This window comes from Garra rufa, chromosome 7 (assembly GCF_049309525.1).
Source record: "Garra rufa chromosome 7, GarRuf1.0, whole genome shotgun sequence".
NCBI lineage: Eukaryota > Metazoa > Chordata > Actinopteri > Cypriniformes > Cyprinidae > Garra > Garra rufa.
The window spans coordinates 1,788,292-1,814,491 of NC_133367.1; the positions used below are offsets into that span (position 1 = coordinate 1,788,292).

Genomic DNA, 26,200 nt, shown 5'->3' on the forward strand with positions numbered 1-26,200 from the left:
AATTACCCATGATTTTACTATAACTTTTGGAGTAAAGCCATGGTAACTACATAATTTACTATGGTTTTACTACAAGAACCATGGTTTAACTATTGTATTTGTAGTAAAAACCATAGTAATCACAAAATTATCCATGATTTTACCATAGCATCTGCAGTAAACCATGGCAACTACAAAATTAACTCTGGTTTTACCATAGCATTTGCAGAAAATCCATGGTATCTACACAATTAACCATGGTTTTACCATAGCATTTGGAGTAAAACCATGGTAACTACTAAATTAACCATGGTTTTACCACAACAACTATGGTTTTTGTAGTAAAATCACAGTAACCATGGAATTAACTGTTGTTTTACTATAGCATTTGCTGTAAAACCATGGTAACTAAAACAATAACTGTAGTTTTACTACAATAACCATGGTTTACCTATTGTTTTTTAGTAGTGAAACCATAATAACCACAAAATTAATCATGGTTTTACCATTTCATTTGCCGTAAAACCATGTTAACTACAAAGTGTACTATTGGTTTTTACCATAGAATTTGCAGTAAACCCATGGTAACTACAAAGTTAACCATGGTTTTACTACAACAACTATGGTTTTTGTAGTAAAATCACAGTAACCATAGAATCAACTGTTGTTTTACGATAGCATTTGCTGTAAAACCATGGTAACTACAAAATTAACTGTAGTTTTACTACAATAACCATGGTTTAACAATGTTTTGTTGTAAAATAAAAGTAACAAAAAAATGAACCATGGATTTTATACAGAATGGACAGTGAAACCATATAAGCTAACCACGAAATATTTCGTGTTATATTAGTTTATTCGTTTATTATATTAGTAGTTTGGCACTTAAGTGACTCTAAACTGTGGATCCAACTGGTTCATTTTATTTAAGGCAAGATATGAACTTTACCTCGCTGTAGTCTATCGCTTTGTCTAGTTCTATCAATCCTAACATGTCCGTCCCTTTCCACGCGTCAAACCAATGAACGTTTAGGTCGGAACGACGCTTTTGCCACCGAACCAACCACAGTGTTGAGACGCTCTTCCTCAATACATATTCATAGCGCTTCGCGCGCTTTGTGATCACGTGATTGATTTCGCGCGAAAAATCAGTCTTCCCGGGAAAAAGCAGTCTACAGACGTGCTGCTGTACGAGATAGACACGAGAAGATGGCGGTGAGTGTAATTGTGTATAATAACTACGTATATAAAAACAAATCGTTGTAATGTAGTTGAAATGTGTTTTAAGTTTGCAAACGCTTTAAAAAAATCATGCGAAGCGTGCATGGCTTGTCTAGTAAGAGTGTCTAGTAAAGTTAAAACGTAAGTCAATGATCTAACTTAATACAATAAACGTTATCCAATAAATATGCTTTTATGTTTACACATACGTTGTGATTTTAACTTGAAGTCTCTGTTATATATTTTTATTCTGACTTTAAGCGTCAAATCATTTAATTTATTAAAAAAGTCTTTTAAAACTATATAAATATGACGATTTTTTGCTTTTAGTTTAAAACTGACATATGTCATATTAATATAAATGCATTAAAATACTGTATTTTGAAGAGGTTACGTCTGTCTGAAAGGCCCCACGTGGGTAAAACTAGTTTCTTTGTTGTGGTTCAACAGTTGTTACAAGTCATAACTGACCTTTCTTAAACAATATTATTGTAAAGTTTTAATGTTTAACATAATGACAAATCCGCTTTTTCGAAGTAAATCGATTAAGTTTTGGTTTTATTACCTCAGTTTATTTAGTTAAACATGTTACATGCATTTTTCACATTGACTTTTGGACCTTATTCTTCAGTTCTACTATCAAGATTTTCAATTCATACAACACTGATGTTGCTTTTCCTCCAAAACAGGATTCATCAGAGTCGCTTCACATGGCCACCAGCCCCAGTCGCGGTTCTCGGCGGGGCGACCTGACCTCCAGCCCCGGCAGAGACCTTCCCCCCTTTGAGGACGAGTCCGAGGGGATTCTGGGAGACAATATTGTCGATGAGGAGGATGGAGACGGAGAAGAGCTGATTGGAGATGGGATGGAAAGGTAAGAGAGACCGTACTTCTTCATGTGACTTGGTCATTCTGGATGTAAACCATAGCTAACAAGATTTGATTTCTCCCCCGACAGAGACTATCGTGTCATCCCAGAACTGGACCGTTATGAAGCGGAGGGTCTGGATGAGGATGAAGACCTCAGCGAGCTTTCTCCCGGCGCTCGGGCGGAAGCAGAAGCGGCTATGAGACGGCGTGACCGAGAACAGGGCCTTGGTATGGGTCGCATCGGACGTGGACTTCTTTACGGTGGGTGTTTCAGTCACTGAAAAATAATAGTAGCGCAAGCTACTCAAGAAACATATTCTAAACCAGTGTTGTTTTATGATGCACAGACAGTGAAGATGAAGACGACAAACGGCCTACAAAGAGGCAGCGGGTTCTCGCGGAGAGGGCAGCCGACGGCGTCGCGTTAGACGGCGAGGATGAGGAGATGATCGAAAGCATTGAGAACCTGGAGGACATGAAGGGCCACACGGTCAGGGAGTGGGTTTCAATGGCCGCCCCGCGACTGGAGATCTACCACCGCTTCAAGAACTTCCTGCGAACGCATGTGGACGAGCACGGACACAATGTGTTCAAAGAGCGCATTAGTGATATGTGCAAAGGTGGGTGGTGCACGGTTTTCTGGAGGAAGCGTGTTATTTATTTACTACAGGGATTTTTAACTTATTTTATGATCTTCACAGAAAACAAGGAGAGTTTGCTGGTGAACTATGAAGAGCTAGCGTCTAGGGAGCACGTTCTGGCTTACTTTCTGCCGGAGGCTCCTGCTGAGATGCTGAAGATCTTTGACGAAGCCGCCAAAGAGGTGGTGTTGGCCATGTACCCCAAATACGACAGAATCGCACACGAAATCCACGTCCGCATCGGCAACCTGCCATTGGTGGAAGAGCTTAGATCGCTCAGGTACGAGAAATTGCACTTTTTTTTTTTTTTTTTTAAGATTTTTAAAGTTTTTTTTAAAGAAGTCTCTTCTGCTTACCAGGCCTGCATGTATTTTATTCAAAGTACAGTAAAAACAGTAAAATTTTGAATCTTTTTAACTATTTAAAATGACTGTTTTCTATGGAAGCCATTTCCGCCACTGCATAAAGTTTAAAAAAAAAAGTTATTGGACATTTTCTTTTCTCAGAATTGTGAGAAATAAACTCACAATTGTGAGTTATAATGTCAGAATTGAAAGATAGGAGCTCTCATTTCTGAGAAATGAAGTGTGATATGAACTTGCAATTCGTTGAACATATCAGTCTTTTTTTTGCGATTTTATAACTCGCAGTTGCAAGTTATCTCACAATTCTGAGAAAAAAGTCACAATTGCGAGATACAAAGTTTCAGTTGCAAGAAAAAAAATCTTGCAATTCTGACTTTATTTCTCACAGTTTTGAGTTTATATCTCGCAATTTTGACTTTACAACTTGCAGTTGTGGGTTTATATCTCACAGTTCTGAGGAAAAAACTATTGTGAGATAAAGTCACAATTGTGAGGGGAAAAAGTCAGAATTGTGAGTTTATATCTTGTAGCTGACTTTATTTCTTGTAATTGTGAGTTTATATCCCACAATTCTGATTATTTCTTACAATTGTTAGTTTATATCTAGCAATGCTAACTTGATAACTCACAATTGTGGGTTTATATCTCACAGTTCTGAGAAAAAAACTCAGAATTGCAAGGTAAAAGTGGAATTACCTTTTGGCTTCCATAGTTTTCTATTTGAATATATTTTAAAGTGTAATTTATTCAGAAATCATTCTATTCTAATATGGTTATTTGCTGTCCAAGAAACTATTATCATCATCAATATTTAAAACGGTTAAACGGTACTTTTTTTTTTTTGTCAGGATTCTTTGAGTAATCGAAAGATCCAATGATCAGCATTTATCTGAAATATCTGAAGATTTTGATTTTTATAACATCATACACTGTACCATTCAAAAGCTTGAAGTCAGTATAATTTTTTTTATTTTTTTTTTGGAGAGAAATTGTAGAAATTAGTTTACCATTTATTTAGCTAGGATGCTTTAAATTGATCAAAAGTGATGATAAAGACATTTATAATGTTGCAAAAGATGTTCTATTTGTCATAGAAACCTGGAAAAATTCTGCTTTCAAAATAATAATGTTTCTTGAGCAGCAATTCCGCATATTAGACTGATTTCTGAAGGATCATGTGACCCTGAAGACTGGAGTAACGATGCTGAAAATTCAGCTTTGAAATCACAGGAATAAATTACGTTTTAAAATGTATTCAAATCGAAAAATGGCTATTGTAAATAGTGTAAATATTTCAAAATGTAACTGTTTCTGCTGTACTTTAGATATATGCAGGCTTGGTCCGCAGACTTCTTCAAAAACATTACAAATCTTACCGTTCAAAAACTTTTGACTGGTAGTGCATATATTATTTATTTGCAATTTTATTAATTTATTTTGTTTTACCTACAGGCAGCTTCACCTGAACCAGTTGATCCGCACCAGCGGTGTCGTGACTAGCTGCACTGGAGTTTTGCCGCAGCTCGGTATGGTGAAATACAACTGTAATAAGTGTAACTTTATCTTGGGACCCTTCTTCCAGTCCCAGAACCAGGAGGTGAAGCCAGGCTCTTGCCCCGAGTGTCAGTCGCTCGGTCCGTTTGATATCAACATGGAACAGGTGTGTGAGGAAAACATATCTGTGTGGTAGTGTAATGCTTTTGGGTGAATATTTAAAGAAAATTGTGGATTTACCGTTTTTACCATTTTTGAGTGATTCATCTATATTTATTTTATCCGATCCAAACTGATTTGAACAGTTGATTAATCAAACTTTAATCTGGTTTATTCAATAACAAGCAAATACATTTCCGATCAAAATGATCTTTGCTTTCTTGCTTATCTGCTTATGTAAATGTCCTCATAACAGACCAGCTTTTGCCATTTGTTGCCATAGCAGCAGGAACCAGCTGTTTCTTTTTTTTCCTTCTGATGTTAACTGAGGTTATTGCCTCTCACAGACCGTGTACCAGAACTACCAGCGTATCACCATTCAGGAGAGTCCTGGGAAAGTCGCGGCAGGCCGCCTGCCTCGCTCCAAAGACGCCATCTTGTTGGCTGACTTGGTGGACACTTGCAAACCCGGAGACGAGATTGTGAGTTAACTGACCCTAATGACTGTAATATATACCAATTCCCTTTTACTGAACTTGCACTTGAAGCTTGAAGTGGATTGATTTATTACAGACAACAGTTTGGATGAAGTTGACTCTTAATTTTAGACTTCAAAACCTCTTAAGGTGTTGAGCATGCTAATTTGTGTCTTAAAACATAAATAGAAGTTTTAAATGATCTAGAAAGAAAAAATTCTAAAATCTAGAAGAAAAAAATTCTAAAATCTAGAAAAAATTCTATAAAATTAAACATAAATTGACAATATAGAGCAGTATTAAAATAAATATGCAAATAAAAATACCCCCTAAAATTTGAACCTGTAAATATTTTAAAAGTTATCAATATTAGCATTTATTGTTCCTTCTAACACTATTGGCACATATTAGTAATAAAAAAAACTCCCCTAAATGTGTATTTATAATTCGTTTTTCACTATATAACATTCAAATAATATTTCCATTTATATTTAAATATAATATGCCCTCCAAAAATGTATTTTGGCTGGAGCTCACAATAATCTACCATAGCAACTGTGATTTGTTTTATAACACTTGTCAATGTATCAAATGTTAGAAGTTCAATATGTCCATCTAAATGCATATTAAAATATTTTTCATTATATAACGTTTTAAATATTTAAGTATAAAGTAAAAATAAGTATAAAAAAACTCACAGGGATCTACCACAACACTAGATTTTTTCTATAATATTTATGTAACCGCAACTATATTTAAATAATTTTAAATTACATATGTAAATAAAATATGCCCTGAAATTTGGACCTGGAAAAATGTAAAACTTACTTCTAAAATAAAAAAAAATACTTCTAACACTATATCACTTATACAAGTAATAGTTGAAGAAAATACACTTCCTTAAATGCGTATTAATATATATTTTTCACTATACTACACAAAAAATCGTCATATATATTCAAATAAAATATGCCCTCCAAAAAATGGGTCCAACTGTGACTTTATAATCTTTATATCAAATGATATTCAATTAAAAATGTCCATCTAAATGCATATTTGCATATTTTTCCATTATGTAATGGTGTAAATAATATTTAAATATAAAGGAATATTCCCTCCCAAAAATGTATTATTTTTAATGGAGCTCACAGAAATCTATCACCACAGTTAGATCTTTTTATAATATTTATGTAACTACAGTTATTTTAAATTAAATATGTATAAAGTTATAAATATTAACATTGTTACTTTTACCACTACAACTGTATCATTTATATATTAAATATTTTAAGAAAATAGACTTGCCTAAATGTGTATTATTTAGTTTTTTACCATATAACATTTCAAACAATTTTTCCATGAGTATTTTAATAAAATATACCCTCAAAAAAATTATTTTTTGCTGGAGCAGCTATGACTTTTTATAACATTTCTATCAATATATCAAATAATATTCAAGTAAAATGCCCATCTAAATGCATGTTTACACTTTGCCATTATATAACATTGTAAATAATATTTAAACATAAATAAATTCTGTAATGTTTTTGAGGGAGCTCTCAGGAATCTACCACCACGGCTACATCTTTTAATATTTCTATCAGTACAATTAAATTAAATAATATTCTAAATTAAAGTACGTAATATATCTATCTACATGTGTTCATGCATTTTATTCAAATTTATTTTGTATATAATGCTTGAATATCATTAGTAACTCTCAGCAATCTACACCAACCACTCAAGATATTTATATCACTATAACTATTAAATAATATTCAAGTATAATACATCTCAAATATGTGTGCTTATATTTTTCAACTGTATATGATTGGAAATATATAAAACGATCTCTGGAATCGATTCTAAGCTTAGTCTTTTACAGCAGATGGCGCTGTAGGCTACTTTTTAACCACCCACTCAAATGCTCACGAAGAAGAGAGCTTTTGCATTCAACGAAGTAATTTAAGTGCTTGGGCATCGATTCAAGAGAGAATCGCAACGCATTTGGAAAAATCGCAGAACCAATCCCTAAATCTACTTATCTCGACAGACCTAATATATTTAGATAAAATATAACCTCGAAATGATTTGTTTTTGCAGGAGCTCACAGGAATCTACCACAACAACTACGACGGCTCTCTCAACATGGCCAATGGCTTCCCCGTCTTCGCCACTGTAATCCTGGCCAATCACATCGCCCGCAAGGATGAGGGCGTGGCCGTGGCGGAGCTCACCGATGAAGACATCAAAGCCATCATGGCTCTGTCCAAAGACGAGCGCATTGGCGAACGGGTGAGCGATGGACGCACATTAGCTGGAGTATGTTGACATGTCTCCAAATTAACCTTAAATTCCCTCCAACAGATTTTCGCAAGTATTGGTCCTTCCATCTACGGGCACGAGGATATCAAACGTGGTCTGGCGCTTGCTCTGTTTGGCGGCGAAGCTAAGAATCCAGGTATCCTGCTTGTTTTCCTTTCACTACTCTTAAAGGAACACTCCACTTTTTTTGTAAATAGGCTCATTCTCCAACTCCCCCCGAGTTAATAAGTTGATTTTTACCGTTTTGAAATCCATTCAGCCGTTCTCCTGTTCTGGCGATATCACTTTTAGCATAGCTTAGCATAGATCATTGAATCCTATTAGACCAATAGCATCACGTTCAAAAATGACCAACGAGTTTCCATATTTGTCCTATTTAAAACTCGACTCTTCTGTAGTTATATCGTGTGCTAAGACCGGTGGAAATGCAAAGCTTCAATTTTCTAGGCCGATAAGATTAGGAACTACACTCCCATTCCGGCGTAATAGTCAAGGAAGTTTGCTGCCGTAATAAGGCCGAAGCAGGAGCAGTAATACCACGCAGCACATGTGCAAATGCTAAACTAGCTGGGAACTCATTTCTGATAATACTCCGCCTGCTTCGGCCATATTACAGCAGCAAACTTCCTTGACTGTTACGCCGGAATGGAAGTGTAGTTCCTAATCTTATCAGGCTAGAAACTGGCAGCTTTGCATTTTCCACCGGTCTTAGTACACGATATAACTACAGAAGAGTCAAGTTTTAAATAGGACAAATATGGAAACTCGTTGGTCATTTTTGAACGCGATGCTATTGGTCTAATAGGATTCAATGATCTATGCTAAGCTATGCTAAAAGTGATATCGCCAGAACAGGAGAACGGCTGAATGGATTTCAAAACGGTAAAAATCAACTTATTAACTCGGGGGGGGAGTTGGAGAATGAGCCTATTTCCAAAAAAAGTGGAGTGTTCCTTTAAGATGCACTTCAAAGTCCTTCAAATTGCTCAATTGTCTTCTAACTCCCTCAACAGGTGGAAAGCACAAAGTGCGTGGTGATATTAACGTTCTCCTATGCGGAGATCCAGGCACAGCCAAGTCCCAGTTTCTAAAGTACGTCGAGAAGGTTGCGAGTCGTGCGGTCTTCTCTACAGGGCAGGGCGCTTCCGCCGTGGGTCTGACGGCTTACGTCCAACGTCATCCCGTGAGTCGAGAGTGGACGCTGGAGGCGGGAGCTTTGGTCTTGGCGGACCGAGGAGTCTGCCTCATTGACGAGTTTGATAAGGTGAGCAATTAGTAGCTGTTCCACCAACGTTCGGACCAATTTAGAGTCATTTTAGGTGACGAATTAAGTGAATCTGCTTCATTTAATTTCTTAGATGAACGATCAGGACAGGACCAGCATCCACGAGGCGATGGAGCAGCAGAGCATCTCCATTTCCAAAGCTGGGATCGTCACATCGCTGCAGGCTCGCTGCACAGTCATCGCCGCCGCCAATCCAATCGGTACGTTCTGGGAGGGTCATAACTTCAATTTTGCCGTCAAGAATTTAAGAGTTGCATGTTATTCGACTCCGAACGCAGTCACGTTTTTAACTACTTTCTGTTGGATTGAAAGATACGGTAGAGTTTGGTTTCGGCAGCAGTTGTTTTTTTTCTCATTAAAGTTCACTTTCTTTTAAAAGGTGGGCGTTACGACCCGTCTCTCACGTTCTCGGAAAACGTTGACCTGACGGAGCCCATCATATCTCGATTTGACGTTCTGTGCATCGTAAGAGACACCGTCGACCCTGTGCAGGTAAGTCCGCTGATGTTTTAAGGGGTGTTTACATGACCCTTTTTATTTTATGCATTTTGGCTGGTCGTTTTAACAACAATCGTGTGTTGGGGGCGTGGGAACTTTTGAAAACTGGTTTAAAAAAACAATACTGATTATATCTCTGTAAAAACTACAAAAATGCTTATTTGGTGACATTGCCATCTACTACCCTGGCAGATCGAAGCTTGTTTCGACATTGACATTTTTTATATATATTTTAGTTTTTTTTTATTTTGTAATCTAAAAATTGATTTTTTTTTAACCCTTGTGCATTGTTTCAATTTACAACCTTTCGTTATGTTTCGTGGCTGAAAACAGCCACTACTTTAAACTGCTGTAAAAATGTATCAGATAAATATTTGTTTCAAATTTTTTTGCATAAATCTATTAATCAACCTCAGTCCTGCTCAAAAATACTAAATGTTAAAAAAAAAAAATCAGGATTTTAACTCTTTAATTGCCAAATTCCTAAATGATGTCACTGATTTGGGGAAAAAAAACACATTACTAATTTTCAATATAAAAGGTAATTGTGGCCTGGATTTTTTTTTTTTTACCTTTTTAACATATTTTAACTATAATATGCCGTTATACTCCATAGAACTCTATGTAAAACTAAGCTTTTTTTTGCGAAGGCCTATCTAAAGGGTTAATGGGGCCAACTGATAATCAACAGTACAATTTACAAATTTGACCCCTTCCCAACAGGGAAAACCACAAACAATCAAGAATTCAGCATTATATGGTGTCATGGCTTTGCAATCAAAAGATGTGGTTATAATGGAAGTCAATGGGGCAAAAACAGCCACAAACAATAAATGAGGGAGAAAAAATAAAATCTGATGCTGCGCCAAAACTAACAATGCATGAAAGCCAATCTTCTTACTAATCTTTCACATGTCCAAGACTGTTAAAAAGGTTAAAAAAAATCCAGGCCACATTCACATTTTATATTGAAAATTAGTCATTTTGTGTGTTTTTTTTTTTTTTTTTTTCCAAATCAGTGACATTTATTAATTTGGCAATTAAAGAGTTAAAATCCTGATTTTTTTTTTTTAAACAATTAGTATTTTTGAGCAGGACTGAGGTTGATTAATAGATTTATGCAAAAAAAATTGAAAAAAATATTTATCTGATACATTTTTACAGCAGTTTAAAGCAGTGGCTGTTTTCAGCCACGAAACATAACGAAAGGGTAGTAAATTTGCCCACAGTGTACTGTTGAGTTTTTGAAAAATTTCAAAGCATTTTCCCAAAATATTTATCAATATAAGATTAGTCACCAAAAATCATTCCATTTGCTTTAACAGAGAAAAAGTTGTGGCCAAATTAAGACTCAACAGCACCCCTCAGTGGACGAAAACGTCCCTAACAACACATAAGGGTTAAACTAAAAACGGAAAACGTTTTGCATTTGGCTGTTAATTTAAACAACAACGGCATATTGGGGGCATGAAAACTTTTGAATGGATATTTGAAATGGCCATTTTTGAAAACAACATGATCGATGCCTCTGTGCAAACTATAAAAACACAAATTTGTGAAAACGGTGGTGTCATGAACATGCGTCTTACGTGTTTAGTCAGGTATATCGTAGTGGTTGTCTACGAAGTGACATTGCCATCTACTGCCCTGGCAGATCTGAGATTGGTGTAACAATGTTGACGTTTACACATGAAACTTTTCCATTATTTTTTAAAGATTTCTTTTAGTTTTATTTGTTTTATGAAATACTGTTATGTTCTGAACAGTAGTGAGCATGTAATTGACTGTTTTGAGTTACTGCAATAGTGTCATCTCAATTTAAAGACTCTTGTTCGCTCCCCGCCTCCCAAAAAATGTAATTGCAACTATTTAAAAGGAATTAGTTTTCCTTAGAATTGCAAATTTGTGAAAATGCACAAACCAGACACAATAATACCCAACAAATAGAGAAGCGATGGCTCTTTAGAACATATAATTGTCGCTTTATTTTAAATATAGAATATGTACTGTTGTACTGTAATGGATGTGACGAGCTTAAAAACAGCACTTACCAGACTTACCCTTTAAATAAACTTCTTTGCTCGTAATTGCAACTATTCTAAAACTACTTTGAGTTTTTGAACTTAATGCATTTTGGCCATTCATTTAAACACCAGCATTTTGGAGGCGTGAAAACTATTATAAACTGGTTTCAAAATTAACATTTTTGGAAAACAATTCTGTTAACATCTGTGTAATCTACAAAAACGCCATCTACTGGCCTGACAGAAATTGTTTTGACAACTGACTTTTGCGCAAAACTTTTTTTTTTTTTTTGAAGAATTATTTAGGTTTATCCATTGTCACACCTCTACATGTGAAACTTTTTTTTTTTTTTTTGCAGTTTAATGCCTTTATTTGGATAGGACAGTAGCTAGACCAGAAGCAACTTTTACATTTTTAGTACTTTTTTTGGCATGCAAATATCCCCCTAACCTGTGACAAACACTCCTCAAGCTTTGCCAGTCGCTTAACCCATAATTCTCTTCGGTTTAGGATGAAATGTTGGCTCGCTTTGTAGTGGGCAGCCACATCAAGCATCACCCGAGCAACAAAGAAGGGGGCATAGCCGGTCTAGAGGAGGTGGTGCTGCCAAACACCTTCGATGTCCCGCCCATCCCTCAGGAGCTGCTCAGAAAGTACATCATATACTCGAAAGAGCGCGTGCATCCGAAACTCAATCAGATGGACCAGGACAAGGTGGCCCGAATTTACAGCGACCTTCGAAAAGAGTCTATGGTAAGAGTCGCATTTGAAGCCAAAGACAATTTCCACCATTTTTCAGGCCATTTCTTAATTTTTCCACAAAATTTGTGCAGAAAATGCTGAAATGTGAGTAATTATATGTTGTCTCGCAGGCTACGGGCAGTATCCCAATTACGGTGCGTCACATAGAGTCCATGATCCGCATGGCCGAGGCACACGCCCGCATGCATCTGCGGGATTACGTGCTGGAGGACGACGTCAACATGGCTATCCGTGTCATGCTGGAAAGCTTCATTGACACGCAGAAGTTCAGCGTGATGAGGAGCATGCGGAAGGTGAGCGAACTGGTCGTACCAATCTAAGATAGGTTTTCCATCTGATCCTGTTTAAGTTGGTTACCGAATTCGCATTTGTCTCTTTCTACAGACGTTCGCACGTTATCTGGCCTTCAGACGGGACAACAACGAGCTGTTGCTCTTCGTCCTGAAGCAGCTGGTTTCCGAGCAGGTCGCGTATCAGCGCAACCGTTACGGAGCCCAGCAGGACACCATCGAGATTGCTGAGAAGGATCTGGTGGACAAGGTAACTAATCAATGTTTGAATCAAAAAGTACTAAAAATACATGGCATTTGTGAATTCGAGTTTTAACGCCACTACTTTTGTCCTTAGGCCCGACAGATTAATATCCACAACCTGTCGGCGTTTTACGACAGCGACCTCTTCCGCTCAAACAAATTCTCCCACGACGTCAAGAAAAAGCTCATTGTACAGCAGTTCTAGGCATTCGTTTGGGATTTGTTCGTGAGGAGTTGGATTGAGTATCTTGGACTTGTAAATATTCTGTCATGTGGTTGACGGAGCAGCCGTTAGATGGATTGAGTCTTGCTTTTGGTCCTTTCATGAACTTGTTACCGTAGACATTACGGTTGTAGTGATCCAAGCGGTCTTATTGGCTGCATGTGACATGGTGTCGTTCTTGAACTTTCTCTACAGTTATTATTGCAGAAGTACTGCATTTATTAAGTTTGTGATGTAAAAAAAAATAAAAAATAAAACTTTTGTACTATGTTCTGAATAATAAATCTTAAATTGTGGATGTACTTGGCTTTTTTTAATTATTATAGTAGTGTAATCTGAACCTAAAGCTTGTTTGCGCCCCAAATTCATAATGAGCATGACGTCTCGCAATTCAACATTTTTTCCGTTCAGATTGTGAGGAAAAAGTCCGAATTGTGTGATGCAAACTCGAAATTACAAGTTTAGAACTAAGTTGTGTGATTTATAGATTTAAGGCTGTGTTTACACTAGTGCGTTTTCATTTTTAAACACAATTTTGCGCTACGCTACTCCAGCATTTTCGACCCTCGGAAACAGCCTTTCAAACACTCTGCTGACCTCCTTTGTTTTAAAACGTATCACGTTTGCGTTTTAAAATGAGTTGTGATAACCTTTTTTTATGCTTTTAGAAACAAGCTTTCAAAACTTACTGACAGGAAATGAAAGTGTAACATTATTTTTACATCGCTAAAAAACTACAGTGTACTCAACTACAATCTTGTTCGATTATGCACTGTTTAATTTGCATTGTTGATCACAATCTGAGTTTTTCAGTTGGTCAATGTCAGAATTCTCTGACTGAGTGTTTAATCTAGTTTCATACCATCGCTAAAACCCTGTGTTGCTGAAGCGTGAGCCTGCAGTCACTGTGCCAGGACTCAAACCCTCCCAAATCCTCAGTCTATCTCTGCAAATCCAATGGCAATTGGCTGCCCACATTTGAAGACCATGTTTCTGAAACAGTGAAAATGCCAATATAGACGTAGATCGTTTTCGTAAACAGTGCAATGAAGATTCAGAATTGTAAGATAAACAGTTGCGATTACCTTTTTGTATAAAACAAGCTTTCAAAACTTGTTGACGGGAAAAAAAATGAATTTTCACATCGCTAAAAAACTGCAGTGTACTGAACTACAATTATGTTTGGTTCTGCACTATGTGGAACTTGCCATAATCAGTCAAATGGTCAACATCAGAATTCCATCTCTGACCATTCCATTCTAGTTTCGTGCCGTCTCTAAAGCCAGTTTGGCGGCATTTAGCGCAATTCTCAATTTTTCCTCAGAATTCTAAATTTTGATTTGTGAGATAAATCGTAATATGTAAACTCGAAATTGCAAGGTTAGAACTTTCAGTTGTGAGATTATAAAATTAAAATTGGAAATGGTGAAAAATAAAGTGCCAGATTTTTTTGTCTGCAGAAACCAGCTTCTCTAATTACTGACAGGAAATGTAAAAAACAAAAGTTTAACTTTATTTTTACATCACTAAAAACTGCAGTTTACTTACCTAGAGTCTTGTTGATCGTTGTTGCTCAAAATCAGAGCATTCTGATTGGTCCATGTCAGAATTCTATTGCTGGCCATTTTACTCTAGTTTCACTCTGTCGCTAAAACCAGTTTGGCGGCGTTTAGTGCAATTCTCATTTTTTCCTCAGAAGTCCAAATTTAGATTGTGAGGAAAATTGTGAGATGTCAATTCGAAATTGCGAGGTTAGAACTTTCAGTTGTGAGATTATAAATGTAAAATTGAGAATAAAGTGGCAGATTTGTATGACTACTACTGTAAAAACTACAGTTTCCTTATCTAGAGTGATCAATCGTTGTTGGTCATAATCGCAGCTTTTCGATTGGTGATTGGTCTATGTCAGAATTCCATTGTTGAGTCCTTTCATTGTTTCGTACTGTCTCTAAAACCAGTTCTGGTCACTGCGCCAGGAATCAAACCCTCCAAAATCTTCGATCTTCCGAAGAATCTTTTCGAAAAAACGTGATTGCGACTATTTTAAAATGAGTCAGTTTTTTTCTTAGAATTGCAAGTAGTATATCAGTCATGAAAAATCGAGTTCTCAAAGTTTACATTTAGCAATTAAGACTTTTTTCCTCAAAATTCTCAGTGCAATTCTCAGTTTTTCCTTAGAATTCCAAATTTAGATTGTGAGGAAAATCGTGAGATGTAAATTCGAAATTGCGAGGTTACACATTTAAAATTGGAAATTGTGAAAAATGAAATGCCAGGTTTGTAAGATAAACAGTTGTACTAATTACCTTTTTATGTTTGTAGAAACAAACTTCCCTACTTACTGACAAGAAATGTAAAAAATAAAAGTTTAACCTGATTTTTACATCACTAAAAAAAACTACTGTTTACTTAACTACAGTATTGTTGATTGTTGTTGCTCATAATCGGAGCTTTCTGATTGGTCAACGTCAGAACTCTATCGCTGACTATTTCATTCTTGTTTCGCTAAAACCAGTTCAATGGCATTTAGCGCAATTCTCAATTCCTCTGAATTCCAAATTTAGATTGTGAGGAAAATTGTGAGGTTAGAACTTTCAGTTATGAGATTATAAATTTACAATTTATAATCCGCGCCAGGAATCAAGCCCTGCAGAAACTTCAATCTATCGCTGCAAATACAATGACTGCAAGCCCTAGATAAAAAATAAAAAGCGTGATTGTGACTATTTAAAAGTAAGTCAGTTTTTTCTTAGAATTGCATGTTTATATCTGTCGCAAGTTTTGAAAATCGAGTTCTCAAAGTTTACATCTTGCAATTGACTTTTTTCCCTCAAAATTCTCAGTTTACATCTCGCAATTCAACTTTTTTTTCAGTTCAGATTGTGAGGAAAAAGTCAGAATTGTGAGATTTAAACTGGAAATTATGGGTTTAGTTAGTTTCATTCTAGTTTTGCTCTGTCGCTAAAACCAGTTTGGCAGTGTTTAGATGTAAACTCGAAATTGTGAGGTTAGAACTTTCAGAGATTGTAAATTTAAAATTGGGAATTGTAAAAAAAAAAATAAAGTGCCAGATTAGTGCCGATTTTTGTTCATAATCAGAGCTTTCTGATTGGTCGATGTCAGAATTCTATCACTGACTGTTTCATTCTAGATTCGCACTGTCTCTAAAACCAGTTCGGTGGCATTTGGCGCAATTCAAAATTTTTCCTCAGAGTTCCAAATTTAGATTGTGAGAAACTGTGAGATGTAAACTCGAAATTATGAGGTTAGAACTTTCAAGTGTGAGATAATAAATTTAAAATTGGGAACTGTGAAAAATAAAGTGCCAGATTTGTAAAATAAACTGTTGTAATTACCTTTTTTTTGTGTGCAGAAACAAGCTTGTACTTACTGACAAGAAAAGTAAAAAAACTAGTTTAATAAAGCCAACAGTTTATTTTATACTTTATTTTTACATCACTAAAAAAACTACACTTACCTACATTCTTGTTGATCATTTTTTGCTCATAATCAGAGCTTTCCGATTGGTCGATGTCAGAATTCCATCGCTGACTGTTTCATTTTAGTTTCGTACTGTCTCTAAAACCAGTTCAGTGGCGTTTAGCCAAAAAATTGTGATTAGAACTTTCAGTTGTGAGAAAATAAATGTAAAATTGTGAAAAACAAAGTGCCAGATTTGTAAGATAAACTACTAATGACCTTTTTATGTTTGCAGAAACAAACTTCCCTACTTATTGACAGGAAATGCAGAAAACAAAAGTATAACTATATTTTACATGGCTAAAAAAAAACTACAGTTTACTTAAATACAGTCGTTGTTGCTCATAATCGGAACTTTCCGATTTGGTCGACGTCAGAATTCCATCACTAACCATTTAATTCTAGTTTCGCTAAAAAACAGTTCGGCGGCATTTAGCGGAATTCTCAATTTTTCCTCAGAATTCCAGATTTAGATTGTGAGGAAAATTGTGAGGTGTAAACTCAAAATTGCGAGGTTAGAACTTTCAGTTGTGAGATTACAAATTTAAAATTGGGAACTGTGAAAAATAAAGTGCCAGATTTGTAAAACAAACAGTTGTAATGACCTTTTTATGTTTGCAGAAACAAGATTCCCTACTGACACGAAATGTAAAAAACAAAAGTTTAACTTTAGCTAAAAAAGCGTACTTATTGTAGGTATTGTTGATCATAAGCGGAGCTTTCCGATTGGTCGACGTCAGGATTCCTTCGCTGACCGTTTCATTCTAGATTTGTACCGTCGCCAAAACCGTTTCGGCGGTGTTTAGGACCCTGCATCGCTGCTGCGGGTCGCCTGCAGTCACTGCGCCAGGAATCAAACCCTCCAAAATCCTCAATCCATCGCTGCAAATCCATTGACTGCAAGAAGAGCAGCCGTCTAGTTTCCCTCGCAGTCACGCCTGCCCTTCTGCACAGCTATCACGCTTGAGCGGACGGACAGCCTCGCGCTTCGTCCGCACATCAAATGACCTTTTGTTTTTAATTCCGATGATTAATTCGCGTCAGTGCGTCGGTTGCGCACATTGAGGTCAGTAAGTCACATATGATGCACATGCGAGCAAACTGAAACACTGACGCGGTTGTTTCTCACTGCGACCATTTGAAGCTGCAGAGATGTCAGTCGCGTCGTTCCAGTGCCTGATGTTTGGTGAGTATTTCAGTATTGTTTATTTTGTGTTAGTTTTATGTCAGTATATAACAAAAGATGTGATTTTAATATGTTTAAAAAGTATAAAATATCAAGACATTGTATTATTAATAAATATTGATAATATAAAGGTGTTTTATATATGACTGTGTTTAATAATATTTATGTTAATATACATTGAAAATCAACCTATTGGTTATTTAATCACTGGAATACTGGTCTTGTAATCTGGTACACTAATCACAAGGTTTGATAATATTGTTCAGTATTGTCTGTGACCATCATTAAGACTTCTCTTTGTCTCAAAAGGGCATTTTATATATTCTATATATTTTCTGAGGTGATCATTTGTGTTTTGTTGATGTGTTTTGCTGGTCGTCGCCCCCCAGTATGCAGAGTCCAGTCATTGAAATCGTTCAGATATTTGTGTTATTGATCTGCTAGGGCAGATTACGGCACACACCCCTTTTTTCCTCCCTATCTGGAGAGAGCGAGCTGATGTATTCAGGTCCAGTCAGGATTTTTCAGCATGATTCATCATGTAACTGAGAAAAGCACATTTTGCAGCTGTCGTGGACGCTGATTGTGTTTGGCACGCCGTGTGTGTGATGGCTTGTCATGCCCATGAGGCCACGGCTGACAGATTGTGCTGGTCAAAAGCCGCTCCAGACAGACCGATGACCAGACACAACAATGACAGGTCAGGTTTGTTTAGTCTAATGAGCAGCACAGACTCAGGCTAAGCCAAGTCCCTGTTTAACTTCACATTTCTCCCTCAACCCAAATGGCTTTTGATTCTATGCACACCCTTTTAAAGGATAACTATTGCCAAAATGCAACCTGGGCTGTTTTTTTTTTTTTTTTATACTGTAAACGAGACAAACTACATCTAAAAGCATAATTACGACAAACAAGCCGTTTTTGAGATTGACCGTGAATCGTGATTTCGTTTTGTGGTCAATGGCCGGTGAATGGGAGTACTAGGGGCATAAATTTGAGCGAATCAAAATTGATATTTTTACAACACTAAGAAGGCTCGACACACCATGAAACTGCTCGAAGTAGCGCCTGGGTCTCTACACATGAACTCCAGCATTGAGAACATTGTTTGTGTACACAGAGTTTACTAAAAAGAAAGTTTTTGAACAACTCACTTTCACTGTTTGAGTTTCCTCTCGCAGCCGTCTTGCTAGTCAAGAAGTGTCGATCTCCGAATGCGAGGATGGATAGCTTCTAAAGCATATTCCCATTTAAATGCACGGCTAATTCGTTGTTTTGTCGCAAGTGAAAAACAATATTAATCTCCTAGTTGTAAAAAGAGCCTCTTATAAGCCTAATATTTCTACCTATGGAGTCCAATCATTCGCATTCGTTAATGTAAATACCACAGTAATCACTTAATACTTTAATATATCAAAGTATTACCATGTTTTTTGCAGTATTACTTTGGTAAAACAATGTTTTTGGAATCTATTCCATTGTATTTTTTAAGTACCTTGGTGTGCCATATAGTAAACCTTTCTAGTCATGACCAGAGTGCTATGCTACCATGTTTTTTAACTTTTGCCATGGTATTCTTTGAAGTACTTTGACGTACCATTTTGTGAACATATACTTTGTCAGTGTATTGTATTGTCATTTAATTTTTGTTATAGTTACAGTATCATGTTTATACCATCTTTAATTGGACATGTACCATTTGACGAACAGTGTAAATGGTCATCATTCAGTACTATGCTGCAACTCATACCCTCTTTAGCAGTATCAGGCACTGCAGACCTGCAGCTGCCAGTCTGTAGCCTATAAATCTGACTCCTAATGCTCGATGCCACCTACACCCACAGGCACTGCTGCAATGTAAGCTGGCACAGCCAGAAACCCATTCAGGTCAGGTGACATCAGCATTTATCTCGCCGTTGAGCCCGCCTCGACTTGAGCCGCTCGTTTGAGACGTGGCTTTACCTCCGAGAGGAAAGAAAAAGAAATGGAAAGGGTTTAAGACAGAAAAATAATTGGCATCTGTATGCGTTCACAGTGTGTTGCTGAAGCCCAGGTGCCTCACACTTCAAATTGGGCCAAGCTTTGGTGGGTTTGATGATTTATGAATCATTTTATTCTCAGCTCGGGCTCCTCGTCTCTCTTTCAGAGAGCCTGATACTGGCGCTGGCTGAACTGCTCGTATATTTAGTACAATAGCTGCTATGTGACGGATCTGTGTTCGTATCAGATGGCAAAGGATTGTGGCGTCTTGGTCTCAACGGATGAATGCGCACTATATTAAGACATCTGAAATCAGTCAGAAACAGGTGGGCGCTGGACATGTTGTGACTGCTATGATATAAAACCACACTGTAGAAGATGTCAAGAACATGTCTGGTTATTTTGAGCATTGACATGTTCTTGACAGTTTTTAAACTTAAATAAGCAAATATCCAATTTTTTTCATCCTTTCATCCCGTACTTGGAAACACATAAAATATTAAATTATAAGAATAATTAAATAGCTTTTTTTTTAAGGGAGATTCTTTTGAAGTTCGACTTTCAAACTTCTTTAGCAAGATACGTCCTCTTTTTGGCGTCTTTCTGCAGTTATTAAAGCTCTACTTTTGTCCTTCAAGTTTATGCACAGATGTTTCGTCTTCTTGAGTTTCATTCGGTTTATCCAACTCCCCAAGTGCAAAGATCCCAGACAGGCCTACTTGCCGCAGAGCCTCTATAAACGAGATATTAGCTTTTATGATTAATGTGCCATCTAACGTGTGTCCAAACTTTGAGAGCCTCTCTGGGGCACGAGGCCAAGGAGCGTTCCTCAGAGATAAACGTGTTTGGGTTCAGCCGTCAGCAATTTCACATTCTTTATTCGCTGCTCAAGCGAGGTCAGAAGTAGCCTTGCAGAAACCGGAGTCCACTGAGGCAAAATAAGATTGCGTCAACCATAATTGATGTGATCTACTGGGGTGGGACGTTGACGCTTTCTAAGGACATGCATTGGGACTGTGCGTTTGGTTGTTCACTTTGTGGCTAGTTTACTTAGTGGCAGATGTTTAGGAAGAATATAAAGATAGAGATATAAAGATAAAACCCCAAACTACCATTTTTGGTTCACCATTTTTGACTACCCAGATAGCACGTGTACGTCTACAAAATGTCTGTTAAAGTTCTCTTGATCTGGAAAGCATCTGCTGTGTACAAACATCTGACAATAGCCATCTATTTGACATTGATAGGAGATAGTTTGCAGATGAGAAAACACTCAAAAAATGTCTTGTGACTAGTGACCTCCCTGATAGGACATCTATTTGATGTCTGCATTTACATCTGCAAGACGTAGTTTGCTCATCTGCAATACGTCTATTGGACGTTTCTTATCAGATGTCAAATAGACGTCTATTAGATGTCTTAAAGATGTTTATGATTTAGAATGGATGTAAAACTGATATCTTACAGACGCCTGCCAGACGTTTGTACACAGCAGATGTTTTTCAGATTAAGAGATCTTTAACAGACCCCTGATAGCACACGAACCATTGGAGACGTCTATTTGACGTCTGCACTTACATCTGCAAGACATAGTTTGCTTATCTGCAATACGTCTATTGGACGTTTCCTATCAGATGTCAAATAGATGTCTATTAGTTGTCTTTAAGATGTTTGTGATTTAGAATCGATGTAAAACTAACATCTTACAGACGTCTGCCAGACGTTTGTACACAGCAGATGCTTTCCAGATCAAGAGACCTATAACAGACCCCTAATAGCACACAGACATTTCTGAGATGTCTATTTGATGTCTGCATTTACATCTGCAAGACCTGATCAAGATCAATAGATCTTTAACAGACATCTTGCAGACGTATGTTTGCTATCTGTGCATGTAGGGACTATCAAGGTCCAAAAATGTTTAATGATAATCCTAGCTCTAAAATCTAATTTGGACTTCAAGATCCAAGAACCAGTGGCGTTCGGTATCTTTAACATCAGGCCTTCCCACCATATTTAAATGCAAATAAGACTAAGATGTTGTATAATGTCCAAATTGTGGAGAATTGTATGCTAGTATTGATGTTCATCTTTAAATGACATTCTGTTGCACTTTTCCAAGTTAAGCACTGGATATTCAGACTTCCGAATAACCGACTTAAATAGAATGTAGCCTTACTGATAAATGCAGAAGGTTTCTCGAAAAACAAAGTGGTCTTTTAATCATTAATTCTCTTTAATTTACTGAGTAAATGTCATTTGGTTATTTGGGATTTTACCCTCCAGCAGAATCCCATTTTAGAAGTTTGCCGTCCTGTGCCTCTAAAACCGCTGGAACGTTTCCAGGAAGCTAAGTTGATCAATTCATAAATTGGAAAAGGAAGTGCCCAGTTTTTCCACCCAGTTAATTACCACACAATCACACACTTGCTAAATATAATACCAGAGTCACCGAGACATCAGCCTGCTGGTCTCCTTAATTAAACTGAGCCTCGCTAGAGAATATATTTCATTAAACAGATCCATGAATAAAAACTAAAGCCGTGTCAGAATTAGAGAACTGTGTAATTGGCTTTGAAACTCCAACTTGGCTCCAACAGTAGGGTAGTTGCAGATTTCAGCCCAGTTGTCGCCTTTTTCGGCTGTCCAGTGTTAAAACCAGTGCTAATCCTGTGGTGACCCGGTAGGGCGAGGGAAGATAAGACCGGGTGGTTTGGGAGACAACGCTAAGCCGTCATGATTCAGAGCCATCTGTGGTCGAAGCCCATTGGGGCCAGGACTCAAGATGTCTCCAGTCAGTGTTTGATGGATTCATACATCCTTGAAACCATCTGTCACTGTTGAAGCTATTAAGAAAGACTAATTTGTGGTGGAGAAGTTGGTTTGGTTCTTTGTTGCTGATTTTGATTTGTGTATTCAATTGGCCCAAGTTCAAAAAGTAAGCTTATTATATCTTTTCAGGTTCAGTTCTCCTGGTTCTGGCGTGTGCCGAGGTTCTGAGTGCTGGTCCAGCACTCCTGCCCAACCCTCTCCGCTCCCACGGGCCAGTTCTCGATGTTCCTGTTGGCTTTGAAGAACACGGTGAGGTCTCGAGAGATCGTAGGCCTGGATTAATGGAGAGTTCTCAGGAGAGCTCTGGGTTCTTCAGCGAAGACAGCGAGGATGGCAAGAGTGCCAATATGGAGACCAAAGACAGCGGTGTTGACCTAAGTGCCATGAATGGTGAGTAGAAGAAGCAAGTCGAAACACAATTCATCCATGTTACTCCAAAGTCATTGTAAACTTTCAAAGATGCAAAGAAAATGACTTTCCTTTTTTGTTTGATGTCATGAATCTCATTAGTCAATGACTTATTTCAAATACAAGCAAATATGGCCGCATATTTATGATCAAAAATGGGTCAAGTACTTGTCGTTTGTCAACTAGGGATGTCAATATGTTCACTCTGACAACAATTTGACGATTCAGTTATGAATGAAATTTGGCTGCAATATTACGTTGGAAAATCTGTCAAGTGCTTGTCCTTTGTCAACTAGAAATGTAAATACTGTCACTGTGACAGTGATTTGACTTGATTTAACTATGAACCAAATTTGGTTGCACATTTACAATCAAAAATGGGTCAAGTGCTTATTATTATATGCTTATATATTCTCTCTGACAACGATTTGACTTCGTTCAACTGCGTACAAAATTTGGTTGCAAGATTATGTTAGAAAATGCTGATATATTACATCATTTTTGCAACCAAATTTTGACGATTCAATTATGAACGAAAATTGGTTGCACATTTACGATCAAAAATGGGTCAATTACTGTCTTTTGTCAGTTAGGGGTGTTAAAATTTTTATTATGTTCAAAAATAATATATAATTTTGCAACCAAATTTCGTCTGTCGCAACCAAAATAGTTTGTCTTTGTAAATTAGACAGCGATTTGGCGATTCAATTATGAACGAAATTTGGTTGCATATTTATGACCAAAAATGGCTCTGGTACTTGTCTTTTTGTCAGTTAGGAGTGTTGAATTTTGGTTGCAAGATTATGTTCAAAAATATATTTTATCATTTGCAACCGAATTTCATTTGTCACAAAGTAAATTGCTTGTTTTTGTAAATTAAGACAGTGATTTGAAAGTGATTTGATGATTCAGTTATAAAACGAATCATTTACGATCAAAAGTGGGCTAAGAAGTACTTTTGTCAGTTAGGGGTATTAATATTTTTGCTCTGACAATGATTTGACCTGATTCAGTTGCCAACAAAATTTGGTTGCAAGATTATGTTCCAAATTTAATTTCTAGGAAGTGTTTACATTAGAGCTGCATGATTAATTGTTAAAAGATCGCGATCTCTATTCAAACACCCACGCGATCTAATTCCTGAATGGCAACGATTCAGCGGTGTCTGATAAATAAAGTGCTATAAACGAAACACTTAACAGTGTCTTTTTGGTGTTTTCTTTCTACTAGTCCGAAAATACATTTTATTAAACACCAAAAAGCCCAAAATCTCAAGCTTGACAGGTGCATGAAAAAACTGTTTTTGCCTGCAGTGTCCAACTTTAAATAACATAAGGACTGGGATAAAAGCTTATAGTTTGGGTATAAACACTAATTGTCTACAGTAGCGATCAAAACGAAAGTATGTTAACACGTATTTATTGTAACGCTTATCCTCTTTCGCCAGCTGGTGGCGACAACTGCACGTTTAAAAAAGTATTTATCATTCAAATCTTTATCAACTGAGACACTGACTCCATCATTTTGTAAAACTTTGTTCAATATAGACTTAAGCAATGAACATTTTGTCAGTATCATTAGTAAATTACATAATTTTGTTTAGATTTCGAATCTTTAGATTTCTTTTTCTTCAGAATCATGAGACAATCATGATCTCCAATTTCTAAAATATTTTTTTTTTCAGTTTTTCCAGAACCATGCATCTTTAGTTTACATGTTTATTACTGCATATAATTAATTGAAATAGAAGTTAATGAATAGAACAGAATTTCATAAAGTACAAGTTCATATCAAAATCCACCTACATTTTTTTTTGCATTTTGTGTTTTGTAGTTTTGTAGTAAAATACTATTTTTCCCTATATATTTCCTCATTGAGGATTTCTTTTAAAAAGTTTAAAAAATAATGTCTCATTCTCGTGAGATAAGTGTCTCGTCACACCCCTAATAATTTCGCAACCAAATTTCATTTGGTGCAACCAAAATTTCTCTGTATATTAGACAGCAATTTAACGATTCAGTTATGAACAAAATTTGGTTGCATATTTTTGGTATCAAAAATGGGTCAAGTACTTGTTATTGTCAGTAAAGGGTGTGTTGTTAATTTCGCTCTGACAATGATTTAACGATTTAATTATGAACAAAATCTGATGGCAATGTTAAGTTTGAAAATGGGTCAAGTACTTGTCTTTTTGTCAACTAAAAAGGGGTGGTAATATATTCACTCTGGCAACGATTTGACTTGATTCAATTGTAAACAAAATTTGTTTGCAAGATTATGTTTTAAAATTATATAATATATAATTTTGCGACAAAACGAAATTATAAAATGTATAATTTTGCAACCAAATTACATTTGTCACAACCAAAATCGTTTGTCTCTCTAAATTATACAGCAATTTGACGACTCAATTGTGAACAAAATTTAATTGTATATTTACAATCAAAAATGCGTCAAGTACTGCAATTCTAAACGAAATCTGGTCGCAATGTTACATTTGAAAATGATATGTTATAAATTTGTCGCAACCAAAATTGTATGTCTTTGTAAATTAGACAGCGATTTAATGAATTATAAATTGCTTCGATTATGAATACAATGTGTACTTGTCATTTGTCAGCAAGGGGTGTTAATACAGCATTTGCTCTGACGACGAGCGAAATTTGGTTGCAATATTACATTCGTAAATAGGTGCAAAAATCATATGCTGCAACAAATAAGGCACTGAATGACAACAGATTCACATTAAGTCTGTATCTCTGTATGACTCAGCCTCTAGACACAGTTATTTAACTTGCAGAAATGACTTGATTGTCAAAGAGCCTGGTTGAGGTGTAAAGTAGTGTGAATAACAGCTTTTAGGACTCATTATCGTGCGTCATTTCCTCAACACCTGCAGTCCCCTCCTGATGTTTACCGTATTTTTGTTGATTAGCGTTTTGTCGGCTTTAACAATTCCATTGACGTTTCTATAGTCCACCTTGCGGTCGCGGACGTGTTTCGCAGCAGTGAGTAGAGAAAATATATCCACTTTCTACACATCGCCTGGGAATTAATGTGCCTGAAAACAGTATTATTTTTAGTTCACCTGCTAGCTCGCTAACCGCAGTGGCCTGTTTCCGGTGTGTGCGTATGAGGCAGAGAGAAGGACGGAGCTGTCCAATGATTTTCTGCCATGAGGAGTGTGAAATTTTTTTGATTTCCTCGGGTGGATATCAGCGTGATTCAGCTGGCACACACATGCTGTATAATTTCTCATATTAGAGATTTAAACAAACCCCTAATTCTAAGTATTAAATCTTGGCACGTAACTCAGTCTCACACTCATGTTTTATTATTTTAATTTTTTTTTGTTTTTGTTTTTTTTAAACAGTTTTAGGTTAGTTAGTCTCTATACATGCACTGAATGGACCTGAAGACAACAGCTATGTGCTTTAGAGCAGCGGTTCCAAATTCCA

The 26,200-nt window shown here is 36.6% G+C and overlaps 2 protein-coding genes across 2 annotated transcripts in view; both read left to right on the forward strand.

Annotated features, from left to right (window-relative positions):
- The first annotated feature begins 1,149 nt into the window (after window positions 1-1,149).
- Window positions 1,150-13,156, forward strand: mcm2 (minichromosome maintenance complex component 2). The gene is made up of 16 exons (XM_073843958.1): window positions 1,150-1,194; window positions 1,890-2,074; window positions 2,159-2,331; window positions 2,418-2,690; window positions 2,772-2,991; window positions 4,529-4,736; window positions 5,077-5,211; window positions 7,309-7,500; window positions 7,573-7,666; window positions 8,544-8,794; window positions 8,889-9,015; window positions 9,195-9,307; window positions 11,849-12,091; window positions 12,211-12,393; window positions 12,485-12,640; window positions 12,728-13,156. Exons 1-16 carry the CDS (start codon window positions 1,189-1,191, stop codon window positions 12,836-12,838), a joined length of 2,670 nt encoding a protein of 889 aa, XP_073700059.1. The 5' UTR covers window positions 1,150-1,188; the 3' UTR covers window positions 12,839-13,156.
- A 4,021-nt stretch (window positions 13,157-17,177) lies between these two features.
- Window positions 17,178-26,200, forward strand: part of podxl2 (podocalyxin-like 2) — a 33,022-nt gene continuing 23,999 nt past the window's right edge. Inside the window, exons 1-2 of the mRNA XM_073844381.1 lie at window positions 17,178-17,522; window positions 22,464-22,724. Coding sequence (XP_073700482.1) covers window positions 17,489-17,522; window positions 22,464-22,724 — 295 coding nt within the window. The 5' untranslated portion in view covers window positions 17,178-17,488. The remainder of the gene's footprint in view (window positions 17,523-22,463; window positions 22,725-26,200) is intronic.

Excerpts from the sequence above, each read along its gene's own strand:
- mcm2 (XM_073843958.1), top strand. Across the intron at positions 4,737-5,076 it reads TTGATATCAACATGGAACAG|ACCGTGTACCAGAACTACCA; the intron begins GTGTGTGAGGAA and ends TGCCTCTCACAG. Across the intron at positions 5,212-7,308 it reads GCAAACCCGGAGACGAGATT|GAGCTCACAGGAATCTACCA; the intron begins GTGAGTTAACTG and ends TTGTTTTTGCAG.